At 37.0% G+C, this 17,625-nt stretch overlaps 3 protein-coding genes across 3 annotated transcripts in view; all 3 read right to left on the bottom strand.

The window, feature by feature from the left end:
• LOC106870868 (zinc finger protein 665) overlaps window positions 1–953 on the bottom strand; it is a 4,641-nt gene extending 3,688 nt beyond the window's left edge. The window contains exon 1 of the mRNA XM_052977526.1: window positions 640–953. The gene's annotated coding sequence lies outside the window, so the exon portion shown is untranslated. The remainder of the gene's footprint in view (window positions 1–639) is intronic.
• Window positions 954–4,989: 4,036 nt separating this feature from the next.
• On the bottom strand, window positions 4,990–10,766 carry LOC128251115 (zinc finger protein 665-like). Its single transcript, XM_052977523.1, has 2 exons — window positions 10,563–10,766; window positions 4,990–6,972 (listed from the first exon to the last, which is right to left on the bottom strand). The coding sequence occupies exon 2, from the start codon at window positions 6,765–6,767 to the stop codon at window positions 5,229–5,231; it is 1,539 nt and encodes a 512-aa protein (XP_052833483.1). The 5' UTR covers window positions 6,768–6,972; window positions 10,563–10,766; the 3' UTR covers window positions 4,990–5,228.
• A 2,279-nt stretch (window positions 10,767–13,045) lies between these two features.
• LOC106870874 (zinc finger protein 665) overlaps window positions 13,046–17,625 on the bottom strand; it is a 6,745-nt gene continuing 2,165 nt past the window's right edge. The window contains exon 2 of the mRNA XM_052977524.1: window positions 13,046–16,304. Coding sequence (XP_052833484.1) covers window positions 14,220–15,665 — 1,446 coding nt within the window. The 5' untranslated portion in view covers window positions 15,666–16,304 and the 3' untranslated portion in view covers window positions 13,046–14,219. The remainder of the gene's footprint in view (window positions 16,305–17,625) is intronic.

The following is a 17,625-nucleotide window of genomic DNA, read 5'->3' as shown; positions in this document are numbered from 1 at the left end:
AAAAGTATTTTCCAATGATTCTGGGAAGAGCGGGTTAAATTTCTGAGGGTTCCACCCCCCCACCCCCAAAAAAGGGGTTCAATACACAGATTGAGACATTATCTAAAAATGTGGGAATCTGTAAAAAATTTTTTCATTAAAAAATGCATTTTCGAGTGGGGGGAGGGTAAAATTTGAAATTTTTTTTTGCATATTCGTAATCTCTGATATCTTAAACATAGGGATACGAAAAAACTATTTTTTCAAAAATGCATTTTTCAAAGAAAGGTGCAAAATTGCATTAGCCCTGGGGGTTTGCGGCGTAATAGAAGGTTAGGATACTTGATACCACGCAAAAAATGAGAGTTTCTTTTTTTCTTAGTAAAAATCGTGAGGGTGAAAGTAACGAAATTCAATCTTTATTTTTCGCCCACACATCAAATTCCGAGAATATCGTAATGTACAACATTTAAAAGGTTTTATTTTTAAATATCATTTTTCATACTTGTGTAGTTACGTCTCAATCTGTTTAATTCATTGATTTTAGACACAGCGGTGGAGGATAGAAATAAAATTCATGTCTGACAAGCAACATCAAAAGGTTTTAAATTATACACGTTCAACCGCTTTTACTAAAATAACTGTATTATTATATCTTACCTGTTATGCTACAGAAATCTGTGTTTTTAGTGAAATAGCTTGAATTACAACAGAACATATTTCACGATGCCATTTCATTAAAGTAAATTTTCACAACAGAAGTTATAAAATTCGACTCGGAAACACAAATGGTGAAACGTACTTTGTTTTTGAAGCTCAAAGGAAAATACACAAGTATTATATCTCAAGCAATTAACTTGAAATATGCAAGGTACCACTGCTAAATGTATTGGAATTGTTAAGATTTTATTCCAAATAAAAATGATAGTGGAATTTAATATATTTCCGTTTTAGTATGTTTCGTTTAACCCATTTCGTTGTTTAAAGTTGTGCTGCAAAATCTTAGCTCCAGTTGAATGACACAATGGAAAAATATAAGTACTTTAGCCATCTGTGGAAAAAAGTAATAACTGATTTCATTGATTGATTGTAAAATACAACTAGCATAATATGTAGTCTTCACTATATTTAGTGGAGTATAGTGATGAATGAATGATGATGTAATTAAATATTTTTAAAATGGTACATTTATTAAAGTAGGAAAACGAACATTACGAATATTATTCCCCCTACAGATACTGATTGCAGTTTCGCATATTACCTTAATTTAATGCTCTGTCGCTGTACGAGCATCTACATTAACCTTGGGTAAAACGAAGGGGTTTGTTTATTTCAATAAAGATATGTATCTCATACAAACGTAGCTAATACTTCTGTAACAAGACTTCCATAATGTCAGAAAGCAATGACAAACGCTGTAAAGAAATCACCCGTTTATCACGTGCAGTATGTCACCTTTGACTGACAACTACTGCAGTTTCGTGAGAACGGATGTAACAGCGAATTACATTTAAACATCATACACTTGTCGTCTCCCGTCATTCATTCAAGCCTGGATTGAGACACTGGGCTAATTGGAAATACGTCAATAGATGTGTATGTATAGATATTTTTAGGGAGTCATATCCAATTAAGTGTAATGATACTGAAAATAAAGTATAACCAAGTAAAACTTATATTCTGAAGCTCCAACTCATTAGCGTATCATTTCTGTTTAATAAATTTGACTTCAGGAAAAAAGCAAGAAAAATAAGAATGCCCACTTAATAATTAGGTTTAGCTCGGTGTGACGAGCGAAGCAACCACCTTTTAGGTAGAAAGACAGACTGTGAATACCTGTGGGGTCGAGGGGCCTACTACAGCAGCATCCCAGTCCCCTATATATGTAAGCGCCCACTCTGATTGCTACAGAGATGCAGATTTCAAGATTGAGTAGACTTCTAATGTTGGCCACAAGCAGGGCATCGATCCAATCCCCCGAAAATTTTGCACTAGCTGAAAGCAGGCAACACCTTGAAAATTGATCAGATTGATCAAAGAGAGAGTTGAAAGTGACACCTCGACACAGATTGTCCCATACTCTGTCCCAATAGGCTTGCCAAGCAAAATGATAAAGCAGTGGGGGAATTCTCCATTACTGTGTGGATGTCCTGACTGATAAAATTACGGTCTAGTTTGAGCATGATCTTTGGAGACTCAAAGGACAAGTTGATGAAAGCCCTGGTGGCATGAGCAACAGGCTCACAATTTAGCTTAGTACCCACTCCTAGCCGAATAGGGGAAAATTCCTCGGACAGACATTTTTATTGAGCCATCGCAGAGTACAATCAACTGCTATGGCGCAGAGGTCATAGCTGAGCTTGGTGAGACCAACTAATTTGGCCTCATAGAAGAGTAGACGAATGTTGACAAGGACATTCTCAGATGAGAACAAGTTTATGAACTGTGTTAGGTTCTCCAAGAGTTCAGAGGCCTAACATCACCAGCTGACAGGTAGATACCATCCTTGAGATGCTAAGGTCGTAAACCATCGATCACAGCGCCAGAACCTGCTGGAAAAGAAGCAGTTGCCCTTCTGACATTTTCAGGGGTGAAGATAGGTTGTAGAGAACTTGTTAGGCCGGGCCAATGTAGGTGATCATCTGGAAGGGCCAGAGGATGTATCTCTTTCAGTTGGTTGAAGGAATCTGTGATACACGGGACAAGGAAGGTTAGAGAGGAAAGACAGCGAACAGCCCCTCTTTAATGTCAAATTCACTGAATTTGGCATTAACAGCCTTCTTTAAATTAGGTGGTCGACTATTGTTTGGGGTTGAGTTGATCACTCACCTGAAATGAACAGTGGTTGGGGTAAATTCGGAAAGCTTGAACTGCCGTTTCAGGGAAGAAGTGAGGGATCCACTATTCCCATTCATCACGTTGAGGGAGACAAAAGGGAATAGGAACAGTTTCTGTCAATCCGAGGTGTTGTTGGATAGGCAGACATTCTTCTGCAGTTTCGAGCCCTGGAAGGCGGCGGCAAAAAACTTAACAGGGATCTGGACATCAGAGCAAGGTTCTGTCCTACTAAGGATGTCAGACCTGGAGATAGAGGGCGTAGCTGAGTGAACAACATTAATTCTGGTGATGGGACTCGGGTGACGTGCAGGAGGTGATGCAGGTAGGCTGGCTGTAACAGGAGACGTGGGGAAGGTTAGCGATCGAGATGGGAGCTGGATGAAGGGCGTTAATGCTGGCGATGGGCTTCAGGACAGGATGTGATGGCGGCGGGCTTGTTATAAAGGGACGAGCAGGACTAATACCAGCCAAATCTGACGTTGGAAGAAGTGATGAAGAGATGGGGATACGAGTTAACTCCCCTAGAATGTGATGGAGTAGATAGGGAATGAGAGGACAAAGGCTGGTAGAGTGTGACAAAATCGTTTAACCATGCGGGTCTTCTCGTCGCATGAATCAAAACCTTTGAATTTTAAAAATTTATTTTACTTTGTTTTTCTCCCCTTCAACAGACCGTCAATGCAAAGTCTAGCCAGACCATTGTGTAACAGAAGTGCGATAACAGAAATGTGAAGGCATGTTGGAAAAGAAATAAAAATTATGAAAATTATAGAATAGAAAAGCAATGTATAAGCACCGACATTTACAAGCATCATGTCAGTTCCTTTTTAAACTGTTTCTTACTTTCACTTCAACTCCTGTCCTTGCAGCTCTTGCCTTGGGATTTAAGCTCGCCATTGCACTTTTTGCAAAAGCTGGAGGGAAGCACTGTAGAATAATTTTCGTCGTCACTGTCAGCACCAATATCATTAATTTAATTGAAGTAATTTAAATACTGTATGACTGGTGTTTTTATTTGTGAGTGGTTTCAATAAACAAGAGTGTGTATATGTGTAGAGATGCGTATGTGATTCGTGTTCGTGCTTACAGCACTCTTTAGTAAAACCAAGGGGGACCCTAGACCTTCAAACAAAAACTGGTGACTCCGACCAAACCACAAAAACTGATGACCTCGTTCACACCGTTGTAATGACTATTCACACTCAACAACCATCTTACACAACGATTAAATGCTGTGCATGGAGTGAAGATCAAATACACCTTCGAACAATGAACCTTCCAAATATCCTGAATGAATATTGATGTTCAGTCATCTCAGTTACTGATAAATAGGCCCTCACATAGGTGTGCTATCATTAAATAAAAAGAAAATTGCCCACAAATGGTTTCAATACAGTTTTAGCAGAAAGATTTGAAAGAATTAGAAAGTTCTCTGGTAATTTTCTTTCATGTAAATAAATATTTATCATATATTAGAAATTGCCAGCATAATCTTATAAAATGACTATTTTCTAAAAGATATACGTTTATATGTTATATATGAAAATAAAGATAATTCACATTTTCATTTAGTGTAAATTTAGTTAGCTAAGTGATTCATTTCTTTCATGAAAATCTCCAAAAATTCACAGAGGTCAGATATCATACCAAATAATGTCAGATACTCTAACTCAATTGTTTATGGAGTGAAATAACATTTCCATGAAAGTACTGAAATTTGCACTAAAATTTATATTTAAATATGACTAGGTTATTATAACCGTTTTGGTGCCGTTTGCCAAGAAAATTTTCAGCCAGATTTGGGCATTTTGCTAACAAAAATGTTAAACACTTTTCCTATTGCATTAAGGACTAAGATAAATAAGAAGGGGCTAAGAACTGATCCCTGGTGAGCTCCTACCTGCACACTAAATTCATTGCTATTCACATTACTGACCCTAACCTTACAGACTGCACTACAGTACATGACTTGGATGGTTCTCATCATTCATTCATCTATCCCTAGCTTGTACAGCAACTGCCAGATACAAAACATAGGGTTTCTGTCAAGTTATTTCTTGATGCAGACATATAAATACAATAAAAAAAACAAAGGAGCTAAGAAAAATAACTCAGAGTAAGCAACAAAGTGAATTTGGAAACTAACAGGAAATAAAGACATTAAAAACAATACAAAATAAATTTGTCATTTATTTAAACCATCATCGTAGATTTGAATTTTCACAGTGACATAGTTATTGTAGTATATGAATACCTACATGTTTTGTTGAATGAATCCTTCGAAAGAAAGATTTCCCAAAGTTATGCTAATATGTTTTCTCTTTGTATGAATATGGCTTCTTTCTTGTATGACTTTATTTCTGTTAAGCAATCATATATTAAGAGAACAATTTACCACAGTGATGTGGTTACTATCCTGTGTGAATACGTTTGTGTTTAGTCAAGGTGCTCTTTACATAGAAAGATTTGCCACAGATGTCACAATGATATGGTTTCTCTCCTGTGTGCATGCGTTTGTGAATAGTTATTTCACCACGTCGAAGAAATGTTTTGCCACAGATATTACAGCAATATGGTCTTTCTCCTGTATGTATACGCTTGTGGTCAACCAGATGCTGATTTTGAGAGAATGAGTTGCCACAGATATCACAGCGATATGGTTTCTCTCCTGTGTGAATACGTTTGTGATAAGTGATGCCACTCCTTACAGAGAATGATTTACCACAAATATCACAGCAATAAGGTTTCTCTCCTGTGTGAATACGCAGGTGTATTCTTAAGTGACTACTTCCAGTAAATGATTTACCACAAACATCACAGTGATATGGTTTCTCTCCTGTATGAATCCGTCTGTGTTCAGTTAGATTAAGATTATCAGAGTATGATTTACCACAGATATCACAATGATATGGCTTTTCTCCCGTATGTGTACGTCTATGTTTAATTAAGCTGCTGCTTACAGTGAATGATTTACCACAAATATCACAGCAATAAGGTTTCTCTCCTGTATGAATACGTGTGTGTCTCGTAAAGCTACCACGTCCAGTAAATGATTTACCACAATCACCACAATGATATGGTTTCTCTCCTGTATGAATGCGTTTGTGTTCAGTTAGGTGATAATTATCAAAGTATGATTTACCACAGATATCACAATGATATGGCTTCTCTCCTGTATGTATACGTTTATGTTTATTTAAGACATAATCAATAGAGAATGATTTACCACAGATATCACAGTGATATGGCTTCTCTTCTGTGCAAATATGTTTGTGTGAAGTAAGTTCACTATTTTCAGAGAATGATTTATCACAGATGTTACAATAAAATGGCTTGACTCCTGTATGAATACGATTGTGTTTAGTTAAGTGACGATTGAAAGAGAAGGATTTCCCACAAACATCACAGTGATATGGCTTCTCTCCAGTATGAATAATACGTTTGTGTTCAGTTAGATGTTGATTTTGAGAGAATGATTTACCACAGATATCACAGTGATATGGCTTCTCTCCTGTATGACTTCGTATGTGATTAGTTAGATGCTGATTTTGAAGGAATGATTTACCACAGATATTACAATGATATGGTTTTTCTCCTGTATGAATACGCTTGTGTGTAGTTAAGTTACAACTTTCAAAGAATGATTTACCACAGATATTACAGTAAAATGGTTTCTGGGCTGTATGAATATATTTGTGTTTATTTAAGTCACCATTTTGATTGAATGATTTACCACAGATATCACAGTGATATGGTTTCTCTCCTCTATGAACAATACGTTTGTGTCTGCTGAGGCTAGACTTATGAAGGAATGATTTACCACAAACATCACAGTTATATGGCTTCTCTCCTGTATGAGTGTATTTGTGTGTTGTTAATTTATGACTTTCAGAGAATAATTTCCCACAAATATCACAGTGGTGTGATGTTTTCCTTTCCTCTTTATTCATGTCACTATGCAAATTAATACTTAAAAGTCCAAGTGTAATTCATATGCAAAGTCATGTTGTTTACATTCCAGACAGTCAACAAAAGAATTATGGCTATTAATCTCAGTATACAAAAAATGTTTGCTTGTCATTTGGTATAGATTTGTATAACATTTTCCTTGAGAGTTTAAGATGTAAGAAAAATTTTTCGATGCCAATTGTTATTCTGAAATAGTAGAAAAACAAGAGTATAAGATACAAGGGTTACTTAAAATAAATCATATGCAAACACCCTCCCCACATCTGAAAAAGACAGTTATTGGAATCTTTATTTATTTATATAGTTTACTCTTTTACTTGTTTCAGTCATTTGACTGCGGCCATGCTGGAGCACCGTCTTTAGTCAAGAAAATCGACCCCAGGACTTATTCTTTGTAAGCCTAGTACTTATCCTATCGGTCTCTTTTTGCCGAACCGCTAAGTTACAGGGACGTAAACACACCAGCATCGGTTGTGAAGCGATGGTGGGGGGACAAACACACATATAAGACAAGCTTCTTTTCAGTTTCCGTCTACCAAATCCACTCACAAGGCTTTGGTCAGCCCGAGGCTATAGTAGAAGACACTTGCCCAAGGTGCCACGCAGTGGGACTGAACCCGGAACCATGTGGTTGGTAAGCAAGCTACTTACTTACCACACAGCCACTTCATTTTGTTTATAAAAATGCCTATATTAAGAAATGCACTTTCAACATTAAAAAAATGTAAATTCTTAATGACTATTATGATATGCAATAAAAAAACTATGCATGAACCTCAGACGAAATACATGAACAGTGAACACCATAAAATAAGCATTAACAATATTTAGTATTTAATTAAATGACTATTGTCTTTTCCAGTCAAAGTGAGGTAAACTTTATCTTGACTTCTGAACATTTAATACGAATTTGTGCCTATTTTTGTAGCCTATTCTGACTTCAGAAGCTTTTGTCCCTAAATGGATAGCATGCTTGACTCCTTGGCTATGACAGGGAAGAGGTATTGCTATTAATGGTCCTGAACAAGATTTAAGAATATCAACATTTGTAAAAGTTCCGTAAAACTGGAGGGGATGATATAACTTCATTTTCCCCAGTTAAATCAATATAATCCTGTGCTTCAAAATTAATTTTGTTTGGCAGTTTGAAATTTCTTAATTCTTCATGGGGCATTCAGGGAAAAGTTCTTGATTTAATAATTCACTGAATTGCTACTTCCCTAATTTGTCTTCTTCCATGGGCAAAATACGAATTAGTTTTTAACAATTTCTCCATAATTTCCTTATGATCTTGGTTCATATCTTGCATTAGATGTGCCACATACCAAAGATTACTTGCTCCTTCATGTAACTTTGGGTGAAATTTAATCCAGAACCAGCTTGGAGCATAAACTTGCGTTATGATTTTAACAAGATCGATGATAATCTTTAAGGGATTTTTTCCAAAATATATAAGTGAAGAATGCTGTTTGCATGTGTTAACCACCTTGCATGATGGATTTTACCAGGTGATCTTGCTGCTAACTGCTCAGAAACAAACCCCGTCTCAATACCGAGGTACATTTCATACAGATGTTTTTCATCTGAGCTTAAAGTATCAACAACTTCTGATGGCAATTCCTTCACTTTAGTTTTTACTGGAGAAAATTTTAATTATCTTTAAGTTTGTAATATCTTTAATTTTATTGCCAATTAAGACTTTTGTTGTTCGTGGTCCTGTTGTTTTTCCATCTATGGATTCAAATGTGTCAAAATGGAAGCTCATTTGTAAGTAGCAGGCATATCAGCCACTGAATTATTTAAGTATAATTCAATTATTTTAATTACCCCTCCTAAATGACAAGTGCCATCACATAACACAGCCTTTAAACTTTCTTGACTGTCAGAATCAATTAAAAAAAGTAATAATTTCTTCAGCAACGCAACGAGCTGTTCCATTATCTGGGGAAATGTGATCTAAATACTCCTCACCGGGCTCTTTCACAATAACATTGTGCTCTTGCTGTTTTAGTTTCATCTGCCATCAAAACTGATGCAGTTGAGCTTTGTATTTTCTGTTTTCATTTTTATAATATTGTCTTTCCCACTCATTTTCTTTCTCTTTCAACTTTTTTTTCTTATCTAACGTATTTGTATTATTTAAAATTCCCACATCTCTCAAAGTTGCATTAACAATGGCAGCAGTCTGTCTGCTGTGATGGCTAGATTCTCATAAGTAACTCTGTTTTGTTAGTTTTCTCAGAGTTCATTGTCAGGAACTAAGTTGATGTCATCACATATATTTTATTTATTAATTCGTAATAGATTATAAGGATAAAAATCACGTTAGAGGCAATTTAGTACCGCTGGACTGGCTCCTGTGCAGTTGGCACATAAAATACACCATTTTGAGCGTTGCCGTTGCCAGTACCTCCTGACTGGCCCTCATGCCAGTGGCATGTAAAAGCACCTACCACACTCTCGGAGTGGTTGGCGTTAGGAAGGGCATCCAGCTGTAGAAACTGCCAGATCAGATTGGAGCTTGGTGTAGCCATTTGGTTCGCAAGTCCTCAGTCAAATCGTCCAACCCATGCCAGCATAGAAAGCGGACGTTAAACGATGATGATGATATGTATATAATTATATTAAGGGAGCAAGGATGAAAACGACCTGTCTCCAGCATGCTTGAAGTGCTGATACTTTCAAAGAACTACCAAAAATGCCAGATAAATATACACATGGCTGAAAGCAGGTTAGTGAAAGAATATTAAAAAGACCTCACAGAAATTGTAAATTGGTTCCAATTTCTGGAATAAAGCCAAAAATAAGCTTTCTTCCTTCATCAACACAATACACAGGGAAATATAAGTCCAAATAATCATACATATCGAACAAAGCAGGTTCACACGCCAACAGTCGACCCTACAATAACCTCAACAACCTGGGCTATATGCACTATCAAGTAAACCATAGCACTTTGATGACCCTGTCAACCCATCTGTTCACACTCAAGAAGAGCATTATTTGACCTGGAATGAGGCCTGATTACCTGAAGCAGTATGTCGCTTGGTTCCCTTATTTACGGGCTGTCTCACCACCAACCCAGCAACTACAGAAGTTTATTTTGGAGGCTGCAACATTATATCCAGGTTCCTGATGGCACGGAAGACTATACACAAAAATTATCTAATTACTATCTTTTAAAACACACATTATACATTTATTTGCGCTACACCTTGGGCAAGTGTCTTCCACTATAGCTTCGGGCCGACCAAAGCCTTGTGAGTAGATTTGGTAGACGGAAACTGAAAGAAGTCCGTCGTATATATGTATATATATGTATGTGTGTGTGTGTGTGTATGTTTGTGTGTCTGTGTTTGTCCCCACCAACATCGCTTGACAACCGATGCTGGTGTGTTTACGTAGAGAAAAACTAAATTCATATTTGAATTCAACATTCAAATTAGTTAATACCAATTGTTGGTATAAATGAGACAAGAGAGCTTGTGATTAGTAAGACTAATTAAACTGATTTAATTACTATTTTATAGTATATTATAAACAATAAAAGGTAATTTTTCAGATTAACACCCGCACGATCTTCACAAGGGTGTTAGGGTTAGGGACGGAATTCCCTAACCGTAACCCTAAACCTGACCCTTACTTCAGAATATTTGTGGACATTTAAGGGTGTTCAGCTTGTCGTTTATGTGGCTCTTTCAGTCTTGTATCAGAGGTCGTTGTCTATATGCATATTCGACAATTTCAATGTCTATATATATACGTGTATATCTTACCTGTTATGGTATTTAAATGTGAAAAAATGATTAAATTACTCCAGTTCTTCCAATGTTGCAAGACATGCTTCTTCTTCGTTTTCAGGCCAAAGATGGCGGCAGAGGAAACGGAAGTTCGACATGTCATGTGAGCAAGCATCCTCCGCTCTCTAGCAAATAAAATCACGAAACCTGTCAGTATCACAAAAACGAACACAAAACAATAATAGTCCCCTGTAAAATACCATGCTTACTCTCTGACTATTATAAACTAGTCTCCGTAAATGACACCACCAGCCTTGTTGGGGCTGGCTGTACTCAATGGTTGCTATGATGGTTATGGTGGTGGCAGTGAGGGTGGTTGTAGTAGATCTGACAGTAGTGGTGGTGATGGGAGATGTGATGGTGATGGTGATTGTGGTTGCGATGATGGTTGTGGTGGTGTTGATGGTGGCGGTGCAATGGTGTTGTGGTAGTGGCTGCAATGGTGGTTGTGGTGGTGTTGATGGTGGCGGTGCAATAGTGTTGTGGTAGTAGCTGCAATGGTGTTGTGGTAGTGGCTGCAATGGTGGTTGTGGTGGTGGCAACTGTTATGATTGTTGTGGTGGTGGTAGTGGTTGATGTGATGCTAGTGGTGTTGGTTGCAAAAGTGATGGTGCTGGGGTTGGGGGTAGTGTTGGTGTTTGTGGTGATGGTTGTGATAGTGATGGTGGTAGTGAGAGGACGTGATAGTATTGGCTGGGTTGTGATAGTAATCAAAGGTGATGGTGGAGGAAGGACTATAGGAAGGAAGGAAATTCTCAAGAGTAATCACTGGTAGTGTAATTTCAATGTAGCCCAAGTGAGATGTAACATAAAAATCACTTCTTCATCTTCGGGACTGGAACACACAATGTAACTATGTACCATGTGGTAAATTCTCTGGTATTTACTACCCACACCCACCACCACCACCATCCCTATAATTGTCAGCTCTACACCCACAACCACCTCTCTGGTTTCCACCATTATCACTAGTTTTAAACTACCATGTGTTGTCAAGGCAAGAAAAAACATGTGTTTCCATACAGGCATACACATATACATACATACATATATATATATATACATGCATTATTATCTACTGCTGAGATGTGATGGAGTAGCCAAAACTCTGTATAATGAGATCTGTTGGAAGGATAATCTTGAGACCAAAGAGATAAGAACACACAGTATGGTAGAGGCCATAGCCACTCATAATATAAAAGAATATTGGTAGAATGAGTTAACCCTTTGTGGGCCTGCGGGGTTGGAATTACACAAAAGGCCATTGGGGTCCCAAGGGTCCCCTTTTATATTTGTGGATTTCCGCACTATCCATAAAATAATGTGATTAATCTTGTGTATATATATGTGAGTGCATGATACAGAACATGAAATTTAGCACCTTATAGGTATACACTTGTAATTATTTGTGTTTAATGGAGGGGGGGGGGAATTAAAATATAATCCCAGTATGACATGACTAGGCCTTTCAATTACAGGTCCAGTATCTAATTAGTGTAATTTGGTTGAGTAGTCCATAAATATATGTGGCCTTAATGAAATTCTAGGACAGAGTCAATGTGACACATGATGGACATAGCCAGAGTTTCAACTGAATGTTTCTCAACTATTAAGAAAAATACACTTTTTGCTGAATAAATTGTGGAAAATCACAACAAAAACTAAATATCAGATGAATAATTCTATTGACAGGGAGCTGTGGGTCGCAGGTTTCTTCATTCCCCCTTATTGGTTACATATTTAGTGTGAGACTAGGTTGGCTCTTTAAATTAGTTCTACTTCATTTGGCAGGGTTCCACACAGTTTTTATTTAACCAGTTTTACTCCCAATGTTTTGGATACCTGAGAGATTAACTATTAAATCACTCACAGATGTGCTCCGTCCCCTGATGCCCAGACATTGTGTCCTCTCTCTCTCTGTCATTTCTACAGCTACAATAGGCTTCTACTCCTTGCAGCTAGCTGAGCTCACCTCACTTCCTCTCAAACGTTCCAATCCTACTTGCCTCTTCTCTTCACATCATTCCTCTTACATTCACCACCACCCCACTCTCACCTACAAGGCCTCACATATATCACCATACTCAGTCTTTCTTCCCTAAAATGGCTCGCCTCAGGAAATCCCCACCTGCTCATATCTTTCCTCAGATGTTGGTTTATTAACGTTCACAAGGAACATCAATGACATTAGTCATTAACCTTACTCATCTAGATGGTCTGTAAAGGGCATGGGCACTGTCCATTCTTTCAGACCCAACAGGGTAGAAGATAAAACAAAAAAAAAAATCAAATCAAAAGTAGGCTAAAAGATTCTTGCTTAAGGTGTGATGGAGTTGGATTGAACTAAACATTAACATGTCAGGATTATGAAGTGAAATTATTATTCACCTGGTCATGTGCCCCTCCCTCATCCTTGCCTGAGATGTAGAGGTAAAACTGTACATGTGGTGGGCAAGTAAAGTAATTTGGGGGTTTAGTTCCAGCTGAGGTAGAAATGATAAACCTTGTGCAACTGAAGCTGGCAGAATGAATCCGTTTATTTCCTAAATTTTATATATAAGAGGTGCAGCAATACCAAAGGAAGGCTATCTGGGAAGATAGTTTTTGTGTGTGGCAAATGCCCAGGGGCAATAAACACAGAAAATGTGCAGAAAACAGCTTCCATCACAAGCCGGGGAGAAAATCTACAAGTAGTTGATAGCTAGGTGACCAAGTCAGTACTGATGGTGGTTGCTTTGAGAGTGTAGCTGCTAGAATAAGAATAGCCTTGGCAAAGTTCAGAGAGCTCCTACCTCTGCTGGTGACAAACAGCCTTTTGCTCAGTAAAAGGCAGACTGTATGATGCATGTGTACAAACAGCTGTGCTACATGGCAGTGAAACATGGGCCGTGACTGCTGAGAACATACGTAAGCTTGCAAGGAATGAAGCTAGTATGCTCCGATGGATGTGTAATGTCAGTGTGCATACACGACAGAGTGTAAGTGCCCCGAGAGAAAAGTTGGATCTAAGAAGCATCAGTTGTGATGTGCAAGAGCGATGACTGTGCTGGTATGGACATGTGTTGCAAATAAATGAGGACAGCTGTGTGAAAAAGTGTCACACCCTAGCAGTTGAGTGCTCCAGTATGGTCGCAGTCAAATGACTGAAACAAGTAAAAGACTAAAACTGGTGTGTTTATAGGCTTTATTATTTATGGTTCTTCCCAAACAAGACTGGAGGAAATTGCTTTTATCAAAAATATCTCACAGATTAATTCATCTCAAGTGTTTAGATCTGTTCATATACAATACAGTGCAGAGAAGCTATTGTGACACACTGTTTGTGTCTCCTTTCCAATGTGAATACATTTACAGTTACAGATGAAGGGGTATATTCATGATTTTCATACAAAGAAATTTGACAGTAAATCATATCCCTTCAATCTGTAAGAGGAAATTAAAGGTGGAATCAGAAAAAGTTCAACCGGTTGTGAAAGACTACCCCAAAAAGAGAGCTGTGAATGAAGTCCACAAAGCTAAACACACCTTGTTTAAGGTAGAGCTTAAAATTTTCAAGGATTCTTGCATTGATACAGTTAAGTCATGATTTTGAGAGAATGAATTACCACAAATATCCCAGTGATGTGGCTTCTATCATGTATGAACACGTTTGTGTATTCTTAAATTACTACTTTGGGAGAATGTCTTCCTGCAAATGTCACATTTGTATGGCTTCTCTCCTGTATGAATACGTTTATGTATTGTTAAGGTACCTCTTTGAGGGAATGATTTACCACAGATATCACATTGGTATGGCTTTTCTCCTGTATGAATACGTTTGTGTGTAGTTAAGTCACCACTTCCAGAGAATGATTTACCACAGATATTACAGTGATATGGCTTCTCCCCTGTATGAATTCGTTTGTGCTTAGTTACATGACTACTTTGAGAAAATGATTTTCCACAGATATCACACTGGTATGACTCTTCTCTTACATGAATACGTTTGTGTATTGTTAAGTGAATATTTTCAGAAAATGATTTACCACAAATATCACATTGGTATGGCTTCTCTCCTGTATGAATACGTTTATGTATCGTTAAGCTGCTACTTACAGAGAATGATTTACCACAGATATCACAGTGATATGGCTTCTCTCCTGAGTGAATACGTTTGTGTGTTGTTAAGTTAGAACTCACTGGGAAGGACTTACCACAGATATTACATTGATATGGCTTCTCTCCTGTATGAATACGTTTGTGGGTTGTTAAGTTACAACTTACAGGGAATGATTTACCACAGATATCACACTGGTATGGTTTCTCTCCAGTGTGAATAAGCTTATGAGAAGCTAAGTAATTAAATCGAGAAAATGATTTACCACAGAAATCACAGTGATATGGTTTCTCTCCTGTATGAATTCGTTTGTGAGAAGTTAAGGAAGTATTTCGGGTGAAAGATTTACCACAGACATCACAATGATATGGCTTTTCTCCTGTATGAATAAGTTTGTGTTTTGTTAAGCCACTACATTGAGCAAATGATTTACCACAGATATTACAGTGATATGGCTTATCTCCTGTATGAATACGTTTATGTTTAGTTAAGTCACTACGTTGAGAGAAAGACTTACCACAGATATCACAATGATATGGCTTCTCTCCTGTATGAATATGCTTGTGTGATGTTAAGTAATGAAATCGAGAGAATGATTTACCACAGTCATCACAATGATATGGTTTCTTTCGTGTATGAATATGTTGGTGGGAAATCAAGACACTACTCACAGAAAATGATTTACCACAGATGTCACAGTGGTATGGCTTCTCTCCTGTATGAATACGTTTGTGTATAGTTAACTCACTACTTCCAGAGAATGATTTGCCACAAATATCACACCGATATGGTTTCTCACCTGTATGAATACGTTTGTGTTTAGTTAGGTTACCATTCTGAGAGAATGATTTACCACAAATATCACAATGATATGGCTTCTCTCCTGTATGAATACGTCTATGTTTTGTTAGGTTACTATTCTCAGAGAAAGGCTTTTTACAGATATCACATTTATACGATGGTTTTCCAATATCTTTAGGCATGTCTTCTGTGGAAATCAATTCCTCAATTTTGTGACTTTATTTTTGCAATATCTTCTTCCTCAAATCAGAGCATGCATATTTCTCTCTCTCTCTCTCTCTCTATATATATATATATATAAATATATATTGTGGATAGTGTGGAAAAAGCACCCACTACATTCTTGGAGTGGTTAGAATTAGGAAGGGCATCCAGCTGTAGAAACCTTGACAGATCAAATTGGATCCTGGTGCAGACTCCTAGCTTCTTGCCAGTCCTCAGTCAAACCCATGCCAACATGGAAAGCAGACATTAAATGATGATATATATATATATATACACTTATTATTTTAGCGTTAATAATTCATTCCTTACAAATTTTTTCAGCTACTGTATTTATGTCCAGTGTTATCTATATCTAACAACACTTGAAAATATATCCAAGGTTAATTAGCACACAAACTCATTTTGTACACACTCAAGATTATGATGAACAGAGGTTTGTTTAACAATCTCAGTTCAGAGGAAATATCACTGGAATTCTGGGATAAATTTATAGAAGCAGTGCTAAATATCTAATCCATATAGCATCTTCCCTTAGTCTTGAAAAGGTGATATGTTTTGAAGGTGCATCTTCTGTGATGCCAATGTCATCTGGTATTCTGAAATGATAAAGAAACATCAGTTTAAAATATAGTGGCTACTTAAAAAATAGAGATTCAACAATGGGAAATTTCTAACATTTTTACAGATATTAATTGCAGAAACAAACATTTAACTTAACAACTGAATATTTCAATTTACTAAAATTTATATAACAGAAAATATAAAGCTTACATATTTGCAAACTAGAGCAACACCTTCACATTGTGTTAACCCTTTGTGGGCCTGCGGGGTTGGAATTACACAAAGGGCCATTGGGGTCCCAAGTGTCCCCTTTTATTTTTGTGGATTTCCGCGCTATCCATAAAATAATATGATGAATCTTGTATATATATATGAGTGCAGGATACAGAACATGAAATTTAGCACCTTATAGGTATACATTTGTAATTATTTGTGTTTAATGGAGGGGAATTAAAATATAATCTACTGACCGAAAAAATCCTTTATTGGAAGAAATCAACATTTTTTTAGTTTTATAACCTATACATATAACACTAAATATTAAATAAAAGAAAATTATTTAGTATATCGTTTCATAACAGTACAAATACGAAGAAAATTGACTTATAGTTCACCAGAAAGGGGGTTACTAGCATCAACCATATACCAAACTTTTATCCCATTTTTACTCAGTTTTGATGGGAGTACACTTTGAATGAACATTTTCCTCTGAAGGACAACAGAGATTCATCATTAGTTACATAAGGGCCAGATTTCTTGTCCCTTGAAGAGATGTTGTGATGGACAGACAGACAGATCAGCTTTCCTTTTATAATATATAAGATTAGTCATTACTCATTCTACCCCATTTTAGATATCATTTCTCCAAAACTGAAAATTATCAAATCAGATTTTAGTGTGGAAAAAAATTGACTTGGAATCCAATAGAGTAAAGAATATTCATTGTTAAAAGTCCAAAATTATCTGGATACTCTATTAGTAACCTCAATTACAACCAGGTCATAGTTGAAGAAAAATTTCTTCGAAAAAGAAAAGACAAAAAAAAAAAAAACCGATACCTGCCACCTGACTATGTCCCAAATTTTCTCAACGTCAGCAACAACTATGCTGACCAATTTTTACCTCTAAAGATGATACCACAGTACAAAGTGATGATGCAATACTTGCAATCTCATGATTTTAAGCAGATAGGGAGACAATGAGGAGAAATCAGAACTTACTCGTTTTACCCCGGTTACTAATTTTGTCCCATCCATTCAGTTTATAATTTTAAGGCGAGTTGGTTATGTTTCGTTAAAAGCTTCGTAAATAAGTCCTCTTTTCACATTCCGACATTTGTCCGGAGGTGTGGTACGG

This window comes from Octopus bimaculoides, chromosome 28 (assembly GCF_001194135.2).
Source record: "Octopus bimaculoides isolate UCB-OBI-ISO-001 chromosome 28, ASM119413v2, whole genome shotgun sequence".
Classification (NCBI taxonomy): Eukaryota; Metazoa; Mollusca; class Cephalopoda; order Octopoda; family Octopodidae; genus Octopus; species Octopus bimaculoides.
The sequence above is the reverse complement of the archived record's forward strand: the minus strand, read 5'-3'. Positions and strand labels throughout refer to the sequence as shown.

What these genes read in the sequence shown, in the direction of transcription:
- LOC128251115 (XM_052977523.1), bottom strand. Translation starts at nt 6,767, where the DNA reads ATGAATAAAGAGGAAAGGAAAACATCACACCACTGTGATATTTGTGGG.